This window comes from Notechis scutatus, chromosome 12 (assembly GCF_049901735.1).
Source record: "Notechis scutatus isolate UNSWTSFEM ecotype Mainland chromosome 12, rNotScu1.2, whole genome shotgun sequence".
NCBI classification, from domain to species: domain Eukaryota; kingdom Metazoa; phylum Chordata; class Lepidosauria; order Squamata; family Elapidae; genus Notechis; species Notechis scutatus.
Genome location: NC_142020.1, coordinates 14,587,721 through 14,609,814, shown reverse-complemented (window position 1 = coordinate 14,609,814; position 22,094 = coordinate 14,587,721). Strand labels below are relative to the sequence as shown.

Sequence of the window (22,094 nt, the reverse complement as noted above, 5' to 3'; positions counted from 1 at the left end):
GGGTGTGAAACAAACTGGCTCTCTCACACAGCCAGACCTCCCAACAGGCAGCATTGTGCCAAACAAGTGATGTAACCCGTTACCGTCACTCTGGACAGCGGAAGCCAAACTAGAACCAAGCCAGTTTCTCGGGTTGGGTTGGGTTGAGGGGTTTTACATAAGACTTCCCTTGTCAAGAACCCCCTTAGATTAACGAAGGCTCAATCCCGTCGGAAACACCACTCTCTCTCTTCCTTGCCTCCTGTTTGTAAGAGCTTTGTTACGCTGCTGCTCGCTGTTGTGAGAAAGAGGATCTGGTGCCATCAAATTACTCATCCTGGTTAGCTTTCCACCCCCCCTGAGGACTAAAGTCTGGGAAATATTTTGCTCCTGTCTTGGCTTGACTGATCTAATGAAGTCCAAGAATTCCCCCAGCCCTGCTAAGACAAGCTTCTTGGAGGTTAATTACAGCTCGCTCACCCTGCCTCCAAATTAATAAGACACCAGCTGAGCCAATGTTGTTAGCGAGTGAACCATGGACAGTCTCGTCCCGGGAAAAACCGACGGGTTTAGAAAGCACGCCGTGGTTCCCTTCGGTGGGGACGATCACCGTGCTAATAGAAAGAGCAGCTAGATTTCATCTGCCGGGCTCAGAAAATGGTGAAACCGCTCCTCCTCCTCCTCCTCTTCCTCCTCCTCCTTCATTGCCTCTGCTTTGGATGGTTTCCAACACCTGCCTCTCTGGGAATCCTATATCTGGGAAGGTTTCCACTGTTGGATTCCGCAGGTCTCGCCTGGTGGGGCTCTCCTTCTTGACTGCAGAGTCTAGCATGAAGGGCATTCAGCCAGAGATAAAGAACAGGCCCTGTTCTTTGATTGGACAAGCATTCGGGGTCAGGAGAGAGACCAACATCTTCAGGCTGAACGGGGAAAGAGACTGTCTGGAAGGCAAACAAGCAACTTTCTCCATGCTCAGGAAAACAACATTTTAACTTCTGTCTCCTGCAAGAGGGAGACAGAGATTGCAGAAGGACTATTTTTTTTCTTTCTTTCTGATTTTAAAAAATAAATACATGGAAAAAGCTAACGGCCAGACATGACTTAAAACTCCTTTATCTTTTATTGCTTACAGAAAATTGTCCCCATCTTCCTGGACACAGCCTACCAAGCTTGGCCTCTTGACTTTCTTGCCAAAGGCCTCTGCGACTCTTAAAAAGGCTTGGGAGGCGCTTGCCCAGCCAACAGCAGTGACACACAACGGGCTCTTTCAGCACGCCAGTTTTCTCTGACGCCACCGGGATGGTAGCAGCAGAGGAAGACCTGAATATTTGGGGGTCATGTTGGGGGGGGTGAACAATGGAAGTTGGACATTTAAAGAACTGCATGGAGGTGGGGGGAGAAATACAGCTGCAAATGGCAGCCGAATTCAACACAAATTAAATAAAAGAGAAGTTTGGCCCGAGTGACTTGCTTCTGACAATGTCACAGGTAGTCCTTGACTTTCAACTATCTGTTTAGCGACCGTCCCAACGGCCAAAGGCGCACAGAACGCTGTTCCCTTCCCACCAAAGGGGTCCCTGTTTTCCTACTTGCATTTTTTTTAACGTCCTTTCGAACTGCTAAGTTGGCAGAAGCTGGGACAAGGAACGGGAGCTCATTCCGTCACGCGGCGCTTGGGATTCGAACCGCCGAACTGCCGGCCTTTCTGATCGACAAGCTCAGCATCTTAGCCACTGAGCCACCACATCCCTCATGGCTACATTTATGGGTCTCACTACTTCTATTTTTTTGGGGGGCGCAAACTAAGATGCCTTTGGTTCACAAACCGGGAGCGAGCGCCCCGGAGGACGTCACACGGAACTGCCAGAGCCGGGCGACGAGGTGTCCTTCACGGGAAGGAAGACATGACGGTGATGATCTCATCGGAGTCGTCTGACTCAGCCCCGGGGTGGTCGAGGTTTGTGGAGGAAGCTTGCTGCTGATCGTGGGAGGCCGTAGCTGGGAAGAAAGAAAGAAAGAAAGAAAGGAGAAGCGGAGCTCATCGAAAGGAACAGAGACACGATGCCTTTGGGGGGGAGGAGGGAACAAGAACGGCCATTTTTAGACCGGGAGATTCTCAGAGGAGTTTGCAGACTTATGATTCCCACACTTGTTTTTGTTTCTACGTTACCGACGACAACCCGACCACTAAACCACCATCTCTGGCTTCTCTGCTACTGGCTTCTTGTTCTCAGATGGGAAACGTTCCTTAGGACAAATGAGGAAGCCACCCATGACAAGCCGACTGGCTTAATTCACTGGCCAATTTCCTGTCTGAATAAAAGGCCTTGTCTACTAGAGTTGGCATCTTCAGAGATGGGTCTCCACTGATTTCTTAGGGGGGAATCTATTTCCCCAGCTGGACACAAGATTAGAAGATGGGGTTCAGATGGTAAGGGGGGGATCTCCTGGCCAGGATCTACTGTTTTTCCCTAACTTGCCCTTCACCTTTCCAATAGTTTGTCCTCCCTCCTTTCCTTCTCGGATACTTTGACTTTATTTAGGCAACCTTAAGCTTTCTCCAGCTAGCTAGGGTTTCTGGGAGTTGAAGTCCTTCCCAGCTTAATGTTGCCAACATTGAGAAACACCGCTTCAAATCGTGAGCTCCGAAGGGAAGATCTGGTCCTGTAATTGCCCTCCCCAAGCCAAGCAAACAAGAGAGGCCAACCCTCCCATTTCTGTATCCAGGTTTCAAATGAGATCAGCTTTGTACCGAAGATCAAAGGGAGGAAACCTGCCATTGTGAAATGGAATAGAATAGAATTATTCTTTATTGGCCAAGGGTGATTGGACACACAAGGAATTTGTCTTTGGTGCAAATGCTCTCAGTATACATAAAAGAAAAGAGTCAAGAATCATCAGGTACAACACTTAATGATAGTCATAGGGTACAATAAGCAATCAAATTAAATCATACTAGGAAACAGTCAAATAGGATATTGGAATATAGAATAGAACAGAAATAGAATAGAATAAGAATAGAATAGGAGTAGAGTAGAGTAGGAGTAGGAGTAGGAGAGGAGTAGAATAGAATAGAATAGAATAGAATAGAATAGAATAGAATAGAATAGAATAGAACAGAACAGAACAGAACAGAATTCTTTATTGGCCAAGTATGGTTGGACACACAAGGAATTTGTCTTTGGTGCAAATGCTCTCAGTGTACATAAAAGAAAAATAAAATACATTCATCAAGAATCATAAGATACACCACTTAATGAGAGTCATAGGTTACTAATAAGCAATCAAAATCCTACTAAGGAACAAATAAAACAACATAAATGGTAGAGATACGAGCAACACGGTTGCAAGCAAGTGGGAAGAGATAGATACTGGGAAGGATGAGAAGAATAGCAACACAGTCTTAGTAAACAAGGTGACGGTGTTGTGGGAATTTAGTCAATCCAACGTGTCAAAAGAAATGTGCAAAATAAGAAATCAAGCAAATGTGTCAAAAAACATTTAAGGGGAAGTCAGCGGAATTACCAGAATTGGAAGTGAAGACCAGAGGGGAGAATTTGAACAGCGACCAGCCCACTTTTTCTTCCTCAGAGGCTTTCTCCCTCTCAGGACTGGAGGGGAGAGGCCTGCAAAAGATAAGTGGTAGGGGGGCAAGAGTCATAACAGCTCAGATTCCAAAGTGGTGAGTCAGAGAGAGAGAGAGAGAGAGAGAGAGAGAGAGAGAGAGAGAGAGAGATCTAACCCCCCTACAGGAGATCTGCATAAGAATTCTCTCCATCCCTCCAGGGCTCAAGGTCAATCAATCTCTTTCTTGACCTCAGATTAGCTTCTGGGTGCAGAACATATAATGGAAGAGAGGGTCCCTGGGAAGGAGAGGGAGGGGGCAATGCATCACTGGTGGGGAGAGGGAAGGGAAGGGAGGAGAGCAAATCCATTTGCTGCCCTACAGAAATGCACCACAATTGAAACCCTTTGAATCTGTGCTAAGGGAGAATGTTCAGGCTGGGGGAAAGGCGAACCTGATGAACCTGATGAATCTCTACCAAGGAGGTGAGGCCTCCGGGCCTGGCTTGGGATGCCAGGGTAGGCAGCCTCTAAACCAGGGGTGGAGGAGAACAATGGCCCTTTTATGACTCATGGACTTCAACTCCCAGAATTCCTGGCCCAGCAAGTCAATAAAAAGCCATCATTCCATCCCTGCCTCCGATCCAAATCCACCGCACTTGCTGCAGAGCTGAGCCACCGCCGGCTGCTGCGGGGTATGTGTGTGTGTGTTTGTGTAGCTGCAACAGCTGGTGAGCAACTCGGCCTGGGGGTTGGGTGGAGGAATGCCTTCTGGCTGGAATGATTTGGATTCCACTCCTTGGTACATATAAAGGATGCAGACCAACTTGCGTCTAGGCAGGGGTGTCCCAACCTTGGCAACTTTTAAGACTTGTGGACTTCAACTCCCAGAATTCCCCAGCCAGTGTGGGAGTTTAAAAGTCCCCAGGGCCTTAAAGTCGCCAAGGTTGGGACACCTCTGATCGGATAACTCCTCGGGGAAAGCTCAGATCCAAAAATCAAGGGGATTTTCAATGTTTCCCACCCTGCAGCGCATGAAAACGAGCTCGGTTTTGAAATGCGAGCTCTGCTTCGAAAGTTATGTATTTCCTGCTAAATTGCAAAAGTGTTTTTCTTTTCAAGAGGCAACTGGACTTTCTTGGTTTTTTCTTGGAGGACGTTTCGCTTCTCATCCAAGGAGCTTCTTCAGCTCTGACTGGATGGTGAGGAATGGAAGGATTGATACTCCTTGCAGACAGAGCTGGTCATTTGCATCCTTTTTAGAGAGCCCTTGAGGCCACTGGGAGGTTTATCCGTGTCTTCGGGGTCACCTGAGTGCTCCAACGAGTGTGGAGCTTTCCAGGTCCAAGTGACAAATCCTTCCGTTCCTCACCATCTGGTGAGAGTTGAAGAAGCTTCTTAGACAAGGAGTGAAATGTCTTCGAGAGAAAAACCAGAAAGTCCAGTTGCCTTTGGGGCAACCGTCACCTGGAAGGCTGTGAATCTCCATGGACATTCAGCCTTGTAGGACAAGCCGGGCTGGGTTGCTGCTTCATTAAAACCATCCGTTTCCAACTTACGGTTCCTCAAGGGACGCCCTGAAGGCAGATCGAACGAGTCTCGCGGCTGCTGTCTTCTCTTCCTCGTCTTCCTCCTCCTCTTCCTCCCCTGTTTTGCAGTCAACAACTCCAGACAAAAGGCAGAGCCCGGGAGAGGGATCTGGAGCCTAGAGGAGTGGAACGAGCAGGGGGATCAGGACCTGAACTGAGGGAAGCCGGGATGCTTCTGTGCTCAGTTGCAGACATTCCTTAGTCTTCGGCGGAGAGACCACAATCGATGTACCAGAAATCTGGCGCAGGATTTGAGGTTTGGAAAAGTCGTTTATAACAACCCCAAAACCTGCAGTGATTCAGGAGCTGGGTCTACAGAGAGTCCTCAGTTAATGACAGTAAATGGGACCAGAGTTCTGTCGCAAAGCGATGTGGTTGTAAAGCACGTACCACGTGACTAGCAACAGCAGTTCTGACTGTCTCGATTTATTGTCGTTAAGTGATGACTGCGTAAGTCAGGAACTCTGGGAGTTAGATTCATGTTGCTAAGGTTGGGAAAGACTCAACTTGTAGCAGTTCACAGAACCTGGGGGTGGAGTTAAAAGAGGGGTCAGCCTAGAATCCTTACGTTACCACAAACAAGTCCAACCTCCCTTGAATCCCGCTGACCCTTCTCTTAACTCCATGCAGGTGCTAACCGTGAGTCGAGAAGATTCTTGTACACAGGCATCAACAACTTTTAACGACCCCATAATCCCTTGCAGGGTAGAGCCTGGGCAACTGAGTGGAGCTGTTTACTGGCCGGATGCCCTTCCTGTCACCAATGTGGAGTTTTATTCCGCAGATACATTCTCATTATGCCCAGAGAGAGAAAATCTACTCTACCTAGGATCTTGTACACAGGCGTGAATGACAATCAATCAGTTAAATTGGATCTTCATGGGTGGACCTGATCTTTCACAACGAACAGAACCATAACGTCAGCCTTCAAGATTCCTCCTTCTGGTTTCAGCTTGTCTTTCCAGCTGCCATAGTAACGGGGGGGAAGGATAATTGGGCTATGTGCGGGGGCGGGGGGGGAGGAAGAGTGCTGGAGGCTTGAGAGGGTGAACTGTAAAACTTGGAAAAACTTTCCTGTTGATGCTCACTTGCTTACTGCACAGGATCTTGTTTTCACCTGATTTGGAGGTTGTGTCCCATCAATCCCAGGCTGCCTGCAGGTGGTTTCTTGGTCTCCTTCCAGTTCTCTCAACTTCTCTCTGAGCTGCTGGATTTCTGCCCTGCAGAAGGACGGCACGGATCATTTGCACAGCCAGACTTTCAGACAGAAGAATCCAATCCCGGTGGTGATATTCTGACGGACTGTGATTCGACAGATGCTCCCCGAGGTGTGTTGTCTAGTGGTCCTCGCTTAGAGACCGTTAGAAATTACAACCTGCCTGAAAAAAGGGGACTTACAACCCAGAGCTGGAATCCTGGTTTAGATCTTAGAAAGGGGGTTCACATCCCCCACTCCAGAGACACACAGCTACTCTTCGACCCCAAATCTCTAGTGCAGTTAAGAGTGCAGCTAACCTTTTTGTCGTCGTGTGCCGAAAGTGTGCGCACACACACGCATGCGTGCCTACACCTACAATGCAATGATTGTGCAACACCCCACTCCCCTGCACAGAGGCTGGCTGGCGGGAGGCATGCGTGCATGCTCAGGGGATCTGTTCCAGGGGACAGCTTGCTGGTGCCGGCAGAAATGGGTTAGACCCACTTCCTGCAGGAATGCCATAGGTTCACCGTCGCAGCTCTAGTGCGTACTGATTAGGGGAGGTCAGACTTTACCAATAAATTTGGGCTGCCTGTTGGATTCTTTCTTTCTTTCTTTTTTTTAAATCCATTTTAAGGCCAGGCTCACGTTTCTTCCTTCAGTGCAATTCTTGCCAGGGCTCATCTGGGCTTCTTAGCAGGCTGAAGGAACTCACAAATTCCACTAACTTGGTGAGAAGGAGCAGGAGGGAGGAATAACTAGGGGAAAAGACAGCTCTGGCATGTCCTTGCTGAATTCAAAGCAGCTTTTTCCTGGGCTGGGCATCCTATTCACTTTTGACTGGTGGAAAAATGGAAGGAGTGGGGTGGGGGAGGGGGGAAGAAAAGTGGGATGGTTTCTCCCCCAAATCTGCAATAAATGGGATCTGGGCTGTGTTGGTTGAGCCTCGGAAACTTAACTCTTTAACTGCCAGCTGGTTCTGAAGAACGAGAATATGGTCTCTCAGCCCCGCAAGGAGCGTCTTGCCGTGAGTTTCACCCACTTCTGGGAGATCAGATTCCTTAACAACCGAGTGATCCACTTCTTCAGAAGCTGTGGGAGAGAGCAACAGCACCCTGCTGGCCTCTGAAGGCCGCAACCCATCCTCCATTTCCTGGGGAAAACAAAAAAAGAAAGAAAGAAAGAAAGAAAGAAAGAAAGAAAGAAAGAAAGAAAGAAAGAAAGAAAGAAAGAAAGAAAGAAAGAAAGAAAGAAAGAAAGAAAAGAGGGAGGGAGGGAGGGAGGGAGGGAGGGAGGGAGAGAGAGGAGAGGAGGGAGGGAGGAGAGAGAGAGAAGAGAGAGAGAGAGAGAGAAGAAATATTTACCACCTGGAACATAACTCTGCAAGTTACCTCCTTCTCCACTTATCTATTGAGCTAGAAGCACAAGAAAAATAAAATGTGCTTTAATGGGAAGCAGTTCAGGTGCCCCCCAAAAAATAATAATAATCTAAGCAGCCTTCTACAATATTCAGCCTTTCCTATCTTTTACCTGCCTCTGGGGTTGCTGGGCATTGTAGTCCAAAGAGGTGAAGGGGAGAGATTGGAAAACAGAGCCAATTACTAGCGGATGCTCTTAAGTTTGACGGCTTTCTGGAGTTAGGAACAAACTGGAATCAGTGTGAAATTTCTCCTTTCCGGTGACCCTCCCCACCCCAGAAAACCAATCCTGGTCAGCAGTTTCTGACCTTTGTCTGTAATTCACAGGCAAACCATGATCCAGGCCATCTCGCAAAAGATGGCAAGGTGGACCCTGAAACCACCATCCCTCACTTGATAAATATCATGTTGTATTTAAGAAAAGGGAAATCCTGGACTTCTGATTCTTCATCAAGGCTCGTGCTGTTGTGGATCGGCGGCAGCCTGTGCAGATGGCAGCAAAATCGGGCAGTGGGGAAGAACAGGGAAGTTTGGAGAGGGACTCGGATGAGGGTGCTGCAGAGATGGGGCCAGGACCACCTGGGAGTGGGGTGCTGCCTCTGGAACCTCTGGACTCTGGCAGCAGCGAGGCAGAGGACCCACGGGAGCCTGTTCCCAGTGCGCGCTTGCTCAGAGCTGCTAGAAGGTGAGAGCTCTGTGTGGACTTTGTACTTCGGTCGGGTTTTTTTTTCAGTTAATGTGGCACTTTAGATTGTTGGCAGCAATTCAGAGGAGAGAAAGGTGGGTGCTTATCTCGAGGGACTGTTTGGGACTCATTACGAGCTGGGAATGAACATAATTCCCAGCCGTTGAAATAAAAAGAGAGTTGTTTTAATAAGCGTGTGCTTAATTACGGTCTCGGGAAGCGGTTGGTCAGAACACGTGCAAGTGTCCCGCTGAACATGGTTAGCAGCCAATTTACTCAGGAAGTAACTCTCACTTACTTTTCCCCCAGTAGAAATCAGTTGGATCAGTTTCTGCCTCTGGCGAGCAACGTAATCTGAAGGAAAAGGAATAGAGTTTTCAAAATGGGAGAGAAACAAAGGACCGAGGCCCATCAGCCACCAGAAGGGTGCTAGTTGTAAAAGCTAGAAGTGCATGTTCCCTTGTTAGAGTCTGACCACCGTTCAAGTGCCTCCGATGGGCACAAGGATGAGAGCAGGGCGAGACAACGAAGGAGGGATAGGAAGAAGGTCTATCATCATCTTTTAACAAACCCCGTAATCCCTTGCAGGGTGGCATCTGGGCAACCGAATGGAGCTGAGTGTTTCCTGGCCGGATGCCCTTCCTGTTGCCAGCGCCGAGTTATATTCAGCAGATCAATTCTCATCTCACATCTGCCTCTACCTAGGATCGAACTCACAGCCTCCTAATTGTGAGGCGAGAGCTCCACCTCTAGTCCACCACACCACACGAAAGGATAGGTGTCAGGATTCCAGCAATCACCCTAATTAAATTCAGAAAGTATCCATGATATCAATCATTCTGAGACATATTCTCTCCAATTGATTTATTTAGGAACAGATCTGGTACGTCTAAGGCAATTTCCACAAAGTGAAAGTATTTTCGCGCCGTTACACAGAATCCACCTTCTCTCCTCCCACTTCTACACTTCATAAATCACGAGAACCAATTAACTGCAACTGGAATTTCTTAGTACGACATACAGAATAACCTTGAACTTTTCAACTCCTCCACCCCGCTTGAATTATGTGGCAGCTGAATTTAAAAGCTGACACATGATTCTCGAGCCAAACCAAACTTCAAAGGATTCATTAGAGACGACATACTGGCACTGCCCTGTATGAAGCCAACTCTGGCCTACGTCATTCACAGTCCCCTGTGACCCTGTTTCCTCCCTCCCCCTCTGGGTGTCTCATAAACCAGATTCTCCCATTGAACATGTTCACGGGCTGAGTGTCATCAATCATGTTCTCCAATGAAATATATTAGCGGGCAAAAGCTCCGGTACTTTAGTTACAATCTTTTAAAGAGAAGAGTTGGAATATACTATTGATTTCAAACTGCTGCATTGCTCTCCCAGATTTCCTTTCTTCCCCCACTCCCCCATTTTTTTTTTATGGCAACTACGAAAAGGGGCCTAGGAATGTTTTATGAGTTGACAATAGGAGGTCTATAAATGAGAAATTTTCAGACAATGACATCAGCTATAGGGAGAGGGAAGTTCTGCCTTGCTTCCTCCTGAGCAAGAACGTTTTTCACCATGTTTTGAGAGCAAAGACAAGCAGCCCCACAGGAATCCCTTCATATGGCAAATCCCCGATTCTTTCCCGTTCCTGCAGCTTTCTGCTCCCACAAACGTTTTTTTGTCTTTTTGAGTGTTCATCCACGCCATAGTAGACCTCCCGGTGAAGTCTTGTTAAACCACGCTTGGTTCCCTCTGAGCAGCGTTTCCCAACCTTGGTCGCTTGAAGGTGGGTGGACTTCGAGACCCAGAATTCCCCAGCCAGCAGAGCTGAAGTCCACCCACCTGAAAAGGGGCCGAGGTTGAGAAACACCGTTTTTGGGGACTTGTTAGAGAGGTCAGGGTGCTTACTTTTGGCTTGGCTGGAGGAGAGAAGCTGCTCAGAGCGTGGTCCATATCTGCTTTCAGCCTTTCGTTCTGCTGCTGCAGCTCCTTCATCCTTTCGGACAGCTGGAAGATGACCGTGCTGAGCACCTTCTGGGGTGAGCGCTCAGAAGTTCTAGGCTCCAAAAAGAGGGGGGGGGGGGTGGGTGGGGAAACAGCTGCCATGGCAATATAAAACACGGCAGTGTCTTGCTCCCTCCTTTACTCTGAGTTTGACCCCCTGCCTTTGGTTAAAACATGGACATTTCTAAGCTTTCTGATGATCAAGCAAAGGAGAATTGGCCTTCATTTTGATCTCCCTCCCCTGAAATCAAGATGGCAGCTTCTGTTTTGAAATCAGTTGATGCTTCCCTGGTTTACTGTGCCTTACACAGTCCTCCTGGGTTGAATTTTAGATAAAATTCTAAATTTGGTTCCTTGGGACAATGCCTGGGTTTTGTATGGCTCATTGGGAGCACTGTGTAACAACAGACATCTTAATAATTTGTAATATTATAAAAAAAAGAAAGAAAGAAAGAAAGAAAGAAAGAAAGAAAGAAAGAAAGAAAGAAAGAAGGAAGGAAGGAAGGAAGGAAGGAAGAAGGAAGGAAGAAGGAAGGAAGGAAGGAAGGAAGGAAGGAAGAAAGAAAGAAAGAAAGAAAGAAAGAAAGAAAGAAAGAAAGAAAGAAAGAAAGAAAGAAAGAAAGAAAGAAAGAAAGAAAGAAAGAAAGAAAGAAAGAAAGAAAGAAAGAAAGAAAGAAAGAAAGAAAGAAAGAAAGAAAGAAAGAAGAAAGAAAGGAAAGGAAGGCAGAAGGCAGGCAGGCAGGCAGGAAGGGAGAAGGGAGAAAGGAAGGAAGGAAAGGAGGAAGGAAGGACATAATGTCTTTCCTTCTTTCTTTCTCCCTTCTTTCTCCCTCTCTCCCTCCCTCCCTCCCTCCCTCCCTCCCTCCCTCCTTCCTCCTTTCCTTCAGCCCCCACGATGCTGTTTACTATTTTGCAAACTAATATTTAGAATCGGGATTCTAAAGAATATTTAGAATTGCTTGTGGCCACATGTGAGACTAAGGTATCACGTGCCTTGTTTATTTCTGTTTCAGGCAAAGTGTGAATGAAGCCAACTGTAGTTCAGTACAAACAGGGTCCCATCTGGCCCTTCGTATTCATTTCGCTAAGTTTTTTGAGAGGGTGCGGGGTGCGAGTGACATTCGGGGAGCAAAAACGAAGTCTTACTCTACATTTCCACAAAACTACCTTGAGCGCCACAATCCGCCAAGCGTCCTTGGATTGCGCAGACCCTTTTCTATCTTCTTCTTCCTGAGCTGCCATCAATTTCTTCCTCCTCTGAATCTTTCATCTGATCTTATAGAAACTTTTAGCATTCAGTCTTTATTTATTTATTTATTTTAGCAACCGGGAGCCCGCGGAGAAAAACATCTGTTTGGACTACCCAAATGTTAACAAAGCGCATCTATTAACCAACTTCTGGGATTTAAGGGAGGAAAAAAAGTATATTTTTAATTGTGAAAATGAACTCAAAATAAAATCCTTCCCATGGTTTGCAGCCTCAGCATTGGAACAGTGGACGCTGGCAATTTTCAACCTTGAGGCGTTTGGCGTAAAAAATGAAACATTTGAATTGTGGATTTTCCTAGAGGTTATCAAAAGAGGGAGAATGGTTGGGGTTAGGATGTGCTAACCACTCTTGAAGCTACATTATCCACTCAGCTTGCTCCTTCAAACAGTGAGGAAGGAGTCAGCCAAGAATTGCAACTCAACGCTCAGCCTCAAATTCAGGAAAATGCTGATGGCTTTTGCAGAGTTTGTGGGTTACGGGCGGGATTTAAATGCAAGATAGAAGGGGCCAAGAAAAGAAACATTGGGAGGAACCGCCCAAAGCTCACAATTTGCAACCAGTGCTTCACTTAACAACTGTGGCAAACCAGGCACAACTTGCTTAATAACCGCCTTGCTTAGCAATAGAAATTCTGGCCAAAATTATGGTCGTAAGCCGGGGACTAGCTGTGCTCTAAAATGTAGTTTTGGCCTTTAATACCGTTGTGCCCCTAATTGCAGCGCAGCAGAAATGAAGTAACCGCGTTTATGAAGATTTAACTTCAACGGACACAAAATTCAACAGGTTTTTATAGGGTTAGAGAGAGCTCACTTCAGCAAAACATTAAAGGTGAATTCTACAGGTAGTGTCATGCCCGTTGGAGTCTGAGTCAGAGGGAGAGGAGGAACAGCTGACAGGGAGTGGGAGTGTGGCTTAGGAGGTTGTGGAGGAAACTGGGGAAGGGCACAGGCCGGCTGGGCATTCAGAGGAAAACCCAGGCTCATCCCCTCTTCATCCTAGGGCACACAGGGAGGAGCGGATAAGGGAGAAACGTGAGTGGCATGGCCTATGGGGGAGGAAAGGGCCCTGATCCCCTTCTTGGGCTGCAGCTGTGAGGACTGTTTAAAAGGACAAACTGCGCATGGCCCAGTGCTGGAAACAAAGCATGCATTATTCTTGTCAGACCTTATCTGTGTTTTGGCTTCCTCCCAACTGTGGTAGCTGCAGTTATCTAGTAGAAGTCTGCAATTAATCATCCTTGCCTGCTGTAGTAATTCCTTCAGTGTGGTTTGTGTTGTTTTTTTTTAAATTTCGAATTAACTTTACTTTGGGTGCGGACTGCATTTTCTCCCTCCGTAAACTATTTTCTTTAAGAGTTTAATTTCCAGCTGAGGATAATTGGACATTGGGGCAAAGTTGGAGGCATTAAAGGGACTTTAGTCTATTTTTGTGCCTTGGTTATTTTTGAGTCACGCCCTGGGTCAACACAGGTAGTCCCCGAGTTACAACCGTTCGCTTAGAGACTGAAGTTTACAACGGCGCTGAAAAAAAGTGACTTGGGATTTTCACACTTACGACCGTTGCAAGCCTCCCCGTGGCCACGTACTTACATGTATGGCATTCAGCTTTGTTGGGGTATTTTCCCAGACGGACACAATACACAAGCCTGATGATGGCAGATTGAGATTCTGCCAAAACGTTGCTACAACTTTAAAAGCACAACTATAATGACGTGGGAAAATACCCGAACAAAGCTGAATACCATACATATAAATACCCGCGAAAACGTAAGAAAACACACACACACACACACACACACACACACACACACATACACATAACCAATTTTTTAGGCAAAATGACAGCTACTTATGGGAATTACAAGAACAGAGTCCGCTAACTCAGCTAAACAAAGAGAATGACACTTAGCCAATGGCCTTTTAAAGAAAAAGTTTAAATTTCTCTTCCTGCACAGCATTTAGTGAAGAATAGAAACTAGCCACCAAAAAGTTAAGCACAAGCAGAAAGCCCCAAAGTAATACACGTACTTCTGTTGCATGGATTTTGAGTGCGTCAGCAGGTTCTGGAGGCGCCGGATCTGAAAAAGGGGAGAGATTATTTACCAACCTAGCAAGGACCACCGAAGAGGATATGCCATTTCATAAATACGCAAAACTGGTAGCTCTTTCTCCTAACTAACGAGTTCCATTCAAAGGCAAAATCCTTCTGGGTTTGGGCTACGGCAGGTGATCCCGAGCAAAGGTGGTTCTCCGTTTGCAAAAAAATGCACCAGAGGAACCAACAGGAGTGACAAGAGAAAAGACAGAAGAAAATGTTTTGGGTGATCAATAGATGGTCTCGCATGATCCAAAAGATGTAACGAGTACGGGGGTTCCGAACAGTTGTAAAAAGGTTTTGTTTATTCTTAGAGATCCGTGGGTTGTGCCTTCCTGGGAATAATCTCTACTTTTGCAGGATCTGGTTGGTCAAATTAGGATCTGGAGAATACCTTTGTGAGGTGGCTCACATTGGTATCTCTGATTGCAGTATCAATTGGGTTAAAATAGCAGAATAAGAGAGTTAGAAGGGACCTTGGAGCTCAAGGGCGCGCAAGTCCTTATATCGTTCTGGACAAATTCTTCCACGATCAACATGTGGAATAAGCCGATCTCTGCATAGCTGGGTGGCACGAAAGGAGTCAGGGTTATTGACATCCCCCGTTTTCTAGGGGAGCTCATGAGCATAGACTGAGGCCTACAGCCTACAGAACTGCAGCAAACACTGTTTAACCGAATGTTTTTAACGATGTTTCTCTCTTTCAAATCATTCTTCATACCTCTTGGTAGGAAGTCCGCAGAGCGATGGTCATTTCTTCCATGTCGGTATTCCTCGTGTCTGCCTGGAGTTGGCTTTGGGGGAAACAAGACAGAGAAGGAAGACTGGTACAATCCAAAGAGACAGAGGTTAAAACGCCCCTAAAGATTTCTGAAGTATACAGATGGATCGCGATCAATGTTAAGCGATGACCAGAGATTCTACTCTCAGATCCTTATGGATGGGAGACGGGTATAAGCCAAAATAAATAAATGAAGAGAACACATGGCTTATTTTTCTATTCTGCCCCTCCCAGCCTGTCTTCGGTTTTCCACGAGCGCAAGGAGAACCCCGTGGCCAGGTTGTTGTTGGGAAAACTTGGGTCTTCTGCGAGAAGGAAGAGGCAAGGGGAAGAAAATATTTGACCGCTTCCCCATACTTAATGGTGTTGTCTTTCTCCTTGCACTGCTGTTCTAGCCTGAGAATCTTCTGCTTCAAACCGTTTATCATCTATTCCAAGAAGGGGGGGAAAAAAAGAAAGAAAAGAAGAGGTTGCCTCTTTATTGTATATTCCTGGTTCTGGAAAGCTATAAATGCAGAACAGAAAAAGGCGGGTGGGGGGAAGAGGACGAAAAGGTGCATTTACCAAGCTGTTCTCATTTTTCTGTTCTGTCCGTACCCAGCTAAATTCAGAATACTGGAAAAGAAAAACACAAAACACTTGAACGTTCCTCATTAAGTGAACTGGAGAATGGTCAGTAGTTTTTTTAAAAAAAATATTTATACGTTTTTCTTTAACATATATTAAGTATTTAACAGACCGTGTATCGTGTCTCCACCATGGAGAGAGAACGTGCGTCGCTTGGCTTTGCAGTTCAGGCTGAGTCCAGAGCCAGCCCTGCCCAGGCTCAGCCCCAGAAAGGCCAAAGCGACAGGCATCCCCGCTCGGTCAGAAGACGAAAGCGCTGTGGGGGCCCTCGGAGTAGGGAACCCTCGGCTTACTTTGAAAGGCTCCAAAAGGTGCTCGATTTGCTTGTCCTTCCGCGTGTTGTCTTCTTCCACCCGCCGAAGTTTGGTTTTCATCCGATCCGCTTCGCACTTCTGGGCTTGGATTGTCTACCACGGAAAGGGGGCGGGGGAGGGAGGAAACCTTTCAGGACCCTTGAGCAAAGGGACGGTAAACAGAAACAAGAGGACAGGAGCAGAGGGGGCTTCCAAAATGTTAGCAAAGGGTTCTCTGGGTGGGCGTGGCCATGGTGGGCGTGGCCTAGTCAGCCTCCTGCATCACGGGGGGAGGGGCGCGTTTTGCCCTCCCCAGACTCCGGAGGCTTTCCTTGAGCCTCTGGGAGGGAGAAAATTGCCTCCCCAGACTCTGGAGGCTCTAAGGAAGCCAGAAACGGGCCCGTTTTTGCCCTTCCTGAACTTCTGAGGCCCGTTTTTTTGACCTCCCTAAGCCTCCATGCCTGCCCTGCATCCCCCCCACATGGGGACTCCTGGGAGGGGCAGGTGGGGCCAGGCAGGAGTGGGATTTGGGGGTTTTCCAAACTGCACAGATTCTTAAGTAGAGGGTCTCCCAAACCCCTGCGAACCCCCAGCAGCCCTCCCCCGGATAGGAGAAAATTTATCTTGCAAGGGGTGGCATCAGAGAATCTCATTTCCTTTTCCTTCCCAGGACATCTTGCCTAGGACATCTTTAGGTCCTCAGCAGCTGCCCTCCCACCCTGTTGCTTTTACACCTTTCCCAGAAAGCAGGAAGACCAGGCTTCAGAGGGAGAAAAGAGTATGAACTACGGTAAAGTTCTCCCCAAAGTATGTTCTGTTTATTCCACGGAGAAGAAGGAAACATAAACGCTCGCTCTAACCTTTTTTAGCTCGATGATCTCGTCGTACATATCCTCCTTCTCCTTGTAGTCTGGAGTCCCAGGGATGTAGCCTAGAAAAGAAGGGCGTGGATAAAATATTTTAACACCCTACAATTCTATCTGTCGCCAAGCTTTCACGCGGGTCCGTTCCTCGTCTTCTTGAAAGCTGCTGGAATCTGTTCCAGAATAAAAATTCTGGGATTGGTGTTGGCGCTAACTGAGGTGGAGAATATCACCCAGAAGCCTGAAAGCAACTCAGATGTGAGGTTTGTGATCTATTCTTAGAGATGCACGTAAACTTTACTTTTTAATTTTTCTTCTTGAGAGGGAAGCAGCCCCGTGCAAGGACTGAGGACGAGAGCAACGTCACAGAGCACTTTGACAACAAGGCATCGATACCACACATCTGTCATCTCTGCTACAGCCATCTTTTTTCCAAGGAGTTCTGTGGCATTGTGCCCGTTTGGGAAAAGGGTGTTGAAGGCAGACTGAAAAACAGGGGCTTGCTTGAGACTACTTAGCAGATGAGATAGAATGATTGTTTCTCTTATTTATTTATGAAATTTACACTGCCTAGAGCAGGGATCTCCAACCTGGTCAAGTTTAAGACCTGTGGACTTCCATTCCCAAGAATTCCCCAGCCAGCACTGGAGGAATTCTGGGAGTTGAAGTCCACGGGTTTTAAAGTTGACCAGGTTGGAGACCCTTGGCCTAGAGTCTACTCAATTTAAATTAACTTCCGGGCAGTTTATGTGCCCCTTATTGACTATTATTTCCTGTGGGTTGAAGAAGCAAAGAAAACATCACCTTCAATGTTTCACAGAAGCAGGACGTTTACGAATGAGGGTAGAGGTTCGTTCTTTGAGCTTTAGGAATTCCCCTAAATTCCACTGAAGATGTTACCCAGCCTGATAACAAAATGTTCAAAAAACCAACCCAGAACCTCGGAGAAAGAACCTCTGCCCTCATCCTCCACCCAAGCCACTGTTGTGGTTAGCCAGCAGCAGGTGCGGACGGCTGAGGAGAGCGAGGACTCAGATGAGGGGCCAGGACCATTAGGGAGTGGACTGCTGCCTTCAGAGATTGTGGGGGGTGGCAGCAGCGATGAGGAGGTTCCTGAGGAGCCTGTGCCAAGTGCGTGTGTGCGCAGGGTTGCTCGGAGGAAAGAGCAGCTACAACAGCACGGGCGAATCAGGAGTAAGGCTGCAAGGTAATGGCCCCTCCTTCAAGAAGATAAAAGCCAGGTTTGAAGAAGCGTTCTTTGCAGAAGGCAAAGACGCTATGAAACTCAGCCTCATGGACATTATAGTTAGTATTTGAAAACTCTTGTAAACTATTTCTTATCTGTGGGTTTTTGGCAGCCTTGAAGAACAACTTGGCAAGGCTCTTTCTTGTCAGAGCTAATTAGTCGGAAGCAGCCTTTTATCTGTGAAGAAACAATTTGTGGATTAAACCTTAAAAGGTGGGGGTTGCTGCCTTTGTCTTGTGTTTGCTCTCTTGAAAGCTGGTTGGGTCAGAACAGCCAGAGATTATTTGCCACCATGTTTACAAATCTTCGTTTCCAAGTTTTAACTTTCCAAAGTATGTGCCCAGCCTGCCTCGCCTACGAGAGGCAAAGTTCCATGCCTCCGAACTCACCACGGCTGGCAGAGCGAGCGTGTTTCGGTTTCTTCATCCCCAAAGCTTCCTTGAGATACTCAGGTGTGCTGCCGGCAAGAGGGGAGAAAGCAGTTCTGATGCCAATGTCGGACTTGGAGTGGCTCATCCAGGTACCTAGTGAAGAGGGGAATGGGGCTGTCAGCTGTCATCTCAATGCTTGCTTGCATTTCGGGGCTATTCGCTGACAGATTGCCATGAAGTGGGGTTGGGGGGGAGGCAAACAAGGAGGAAAACGAAAGTAAGCGCTGCCATCTCTATGCTGGGTGACTTTGAAGATGCTGCTTCAAGGTCACCCAGCATATCAGCTGCATACCATCCTGCAAGCTTGAACCGACTGTTACGAAAACATCCTGCCTAAACCTGACTTATTGCCTAGGGGTGGGCAACGGGAGGGAATCAAGGGAGGGGAAAAAATTGAACCTAGGGATTTTGGCCTCCGATCCTCAGTACTGGCTATGCTTGCTTGCAATATACTTTTGTGTCTTCCTTCGCAATATAATTGCAGATGAGTGGTGGCAGGTCTGACAGCGGCACCAAGAAAAATAACAATAGCAACAGCACTTAGACTTTTACTAGAGTCCTCTCTAAGAGGTTTGCAGAGTCAGCCTATGGCCGGGTCTCCCACCTTGGCAACTTTAAAGCTGGCTGAGGAATTCTGGGAGCTGAAGTCCACAAGTCTTAAAGTTGCCAAGTTTGGGGACCCCTGATCTGGGCAAATGCATCCCCTTTGTGTGCAAAGTCAGCTCCTGGCTACACGTTGACCAGACCATTTAATCTGGATTTTAAGCCCAGTTCTACTGGGCTCTGGAATGCTCTGTTAAAGGAAGAGCCAAGATTTCACACCTTGCTTCAGAGACCCACGCCAATACTGCCTTGAGGCTTTCACTAAGGGGCTCTCAAAGCGTTTACTCTCTGCGCTTTTGAACGTCCGCAGAAATCCAGTCCGTTTAGAATGGAGGCAGGTGTGAGAGGTGTACGGAGACCCTGCAGGAAGGACAAAAGAAAAAAAAAACCCCAAGATGAAACGTTTTAAAAAGCAAGCAAGATACTAACATTTCATTTTGTTATGAGGTGAGCGGGCTCTTTAGGATCTCGTAAAAAAGCAAAAAAAAAAATTCATAATCGTGTGCGTGCATGTACAGAAAGTGCTGCATAACTCATAGCCGAGAGGGCCTTTCGTAATCAGGTAGCAAAAAGGTGACATGTTTTAAAAGAACTGGGTAAGTTTTTGGAAGAAAGCATTGTACTTATGCTAGCAGCGAGTTCTCTCTCTCAATCCCTTTCCATAAAAAGGGGAACTTGTACCATGAAAAGTCGCCAATTTTTATTAAGATTAAGTTGTCTCAAAGGAAAGGACACCAGGTGAAACCAACGCGGTGTGACACTTACTTGATTTTGCGGGCCTGCGAGACATTTTTTTCTTTAGTGTCTGTAAAACAAAAAAGACTTTGTGTTGTAATTTGTTAGTAGGGCATCTTTCTCAGTGAATTCCCTGTTGGTGTTCCATTTTCTGAGCAGAATTCTCTTGCAATTACAGATTTATTGGAATCCGATGGCTACGAGAGCACCCTGTGTTTTAAGGTCACATCGATTCCAAAGTGTTTTAAAAGGTAGAAAATGCTCAGAAGAGTTTAGAATCTGAAAACAAACAGACGTAGACCAGATTACTGTGGTTTGATTAACGAATTGTTTTTTTAGTGTGACATCTGAATCCATCCCGGATCAACTTATAGAAAATGAGAGAACTGAATGATATCTAACCCAACTTACTGTTTCTGTATCAGAATCATAGGTCAGAGCAAGAGAATTATCTTCTGCCTGTAAAAGACATAATTATTAAAAAAAATTCATCCTGAAGTGTGGTATCAAAATAACTTCATGAGGTTGGCATTCACTGAGATGGAGCAGGGGTCCATCAGTAGAGTCAATTCTGACTGTCAGCTGCTTCTCTGAGGCTTTTTTACCTTCTTATCCTAGAACCGTTAGCCTGAGCTGGCTGGAACATGGCCAATCCAAATTTCTCAGAAAGCTTAGAAAAATAATAGCTGTCCAGCCACCATCAGCCAGCTCAAGAGACCAGTGACAGAATCCAGGTTACTGTCTGGAACAATCACCTATAAAACATCTAATGTATTGGGGTCCTTGGTACTCTCTAAGATTGGTGGTTTTGTCACAGATGTTTCATTACCAACTAGGTAACATCATAAGTACTAGTAAGGAATGGGGTTTGCTCTCTGTTTATATACTAGTGACTTGATCTGTCAAGTGTTGGTGGGAGAGTTCCTTGGTTGGGCTACTTGATTGTTGGACTACTTGACTATTGGTCTAGTATTTAGATAGATGGATGGATGGATAAGATAGATATAAAGATATAGATGATATAGATGATAAAGAGATAGATGATACTGTAGAAAATGATAGATAAGATAAAGGTATAAGACACAAAGATGGATGGATGGATGGATGGATAGATAAGACAGATATAAAGATATATTATCTATAGATGATATAGATAATAAAGAGATAGATGATACTGTAGAAAATGATGTAGAAAATGATAGATAATATAAAGGTATAAGACAGACAAAGATAGATAGATAGATAGATAGATAGATAGATAGATAGATAGATAGATAGATAGATAGATAGATAGATAGATAGGGCAACTCAGTGGTGAACTGTGGGTGCTGTCCTTGGTGCTGATATCTGACCTTGATTGTTTTCTTGCAAACATTTCTTTACCCAACTAGGTAGTATCATCAATGCTGGGAAGGAGTGGGCTTTATAGAGTTGAGGAGGGAGGAGGAGGAGGAGAATGAAAACTGCAGGATCTTTGTTCCTTTCTGATCTGGGTCCTTTTCTTGCAGACGTTCCACGACCCAACCAGGTAACATCATCTGTTCTGCTAAGGTTTGCTCTGTTTTATATAAAGCCACTTGTACTACCGTGTTTCTCATATAATAAGGCCGGGTCTTTCTTTTTTTTGAGCCCTGAAAAAATGGCTAGGCCGTCTTTTCGGGGGGTGACTTAATTCCCCCCCCCCTTGCATCTTCGGGTGGGCGGGCGGCGATGGCTTGGATGTTGACCTTGGCGTTGGTGAGGCACTTCGTATGGGGATCAACGCAGGCAGCACCATATCCGGGTGTGCAACAAAAGTACTTCCTAACGGCAAGCCCCCCCACCATTCCCCCCCCATTTCACATGTTTTGATATAGGCCTTAATTTGGGGGGAGGGTCTTAATTTCATTTCATGCCTATAAAACATGCTGGGACTTCCTATTGGGGGAGGCTGTATTGTTGGAGAAACAGGGTAATAAAACAGAGAGCGAACCCCTCTCCTGGCCTCCCCTGTCAGTGTGGGCAGAAGGGGGCGTCCTTGGGAGATGCCTCCCCCACCCAGCAGCCCAGAATGCAGTGCAGCATGGGACTCCCGATACGAAGCCTCGGGAGAAGCAGACGAGGAAGGGGGCCGTTTCTGCAGCGGATTTCCAACCCCGCTTTCCTTGAGACCCCGAGTCCGGGTGGGGGGCAGACCCGGATCTTCAGGACCCCACCTGGGCAGCCCCGTAACGTGGGAATGGGCACAGTTCACGTGAATCTCCTCGCAGCCCCCCACCCCGTCCTCCCCTACCCCACCCCGGGCTTTGCAGGGGAGGGAGACCTTCCCCAATAACGCTTCGTATCCCCCTCCCAGCCCTTCCCTGCAAGCCGCCCCCACCCACCCACCCTCTGGCTGGCTGGGTGGGGATGATGGGACCTGTAGTCCCCCCACCCTCCGGCCCTCACCGACTCCCGTTCCTCCGCGGCCTCGCTGGGGCTCCGCGACATGCCGGCGACGCGACGAGACTCTACAGGCGGAGAGAAGCCCACCCACCACAATCGCCCCCGCCGCGCCGGGCCAGCCTCCGAACTTCCGGCCGGGCTCCATGGCAACCGCCCCGGCAACCGCCGGCAGGGGACCCGGATGGACGCGCGAGCGGCCGCGCCTGCGCAGAGGTGCTGTCTTCCTTTCGGCAGGAAAGAAGGCCGCAGCCTCTCGGCACCACCCTAGAAGCCCCGCGCCCAATCCT

The 22,094-nt window shown here is 47.2% G+C and overlaps 1 protein-coding gene across 1 annotated transcript; it reads right to left on the bottom strand.

Annotated features, from left to right (window-relative positions):
- Nucleotides 1-1,667: 1,667 nt before the first annotated feature.
- Nucleotides 1,668-22,037, bottom strand: IQCE (IQ motif containing E). Its single transcript, XM_087942335.1, has 17 exons — nt 21,811-22,037; nt 19,795-19,842; nt 19,414-19,453; nt 18,868-19,008; nt 18,004-18,138; nt 16,366-16,436; nt 15,506-15,619; nt 15,150-15,200; nt 14,943-15,013; nt 14,526-14,598; nt 13,738-13,787; nt 10,345-10,492; nt 7,290-7,483; nt 6,250-6,352; nt 5,103-5,248; nt 3,505-3,605; nt 1,668-1,977 (listed from the first exon to the last, which is right to left on the bottom strand). The coding sequence occupies exons 1-17, from the start codon at nt 21,850-21,852 to the stop codon at nt 1,868-1,870; spliced, it is 1,638 nt and encodes a 545-aa protein (XP_087798461.1). The 5' UTR covers nt 21,853-22,037; the 3' UTR covers nt 1,668-1,867.
- Nucleotides 22,038-22,094: the final 57 nt, after the last annotated feature.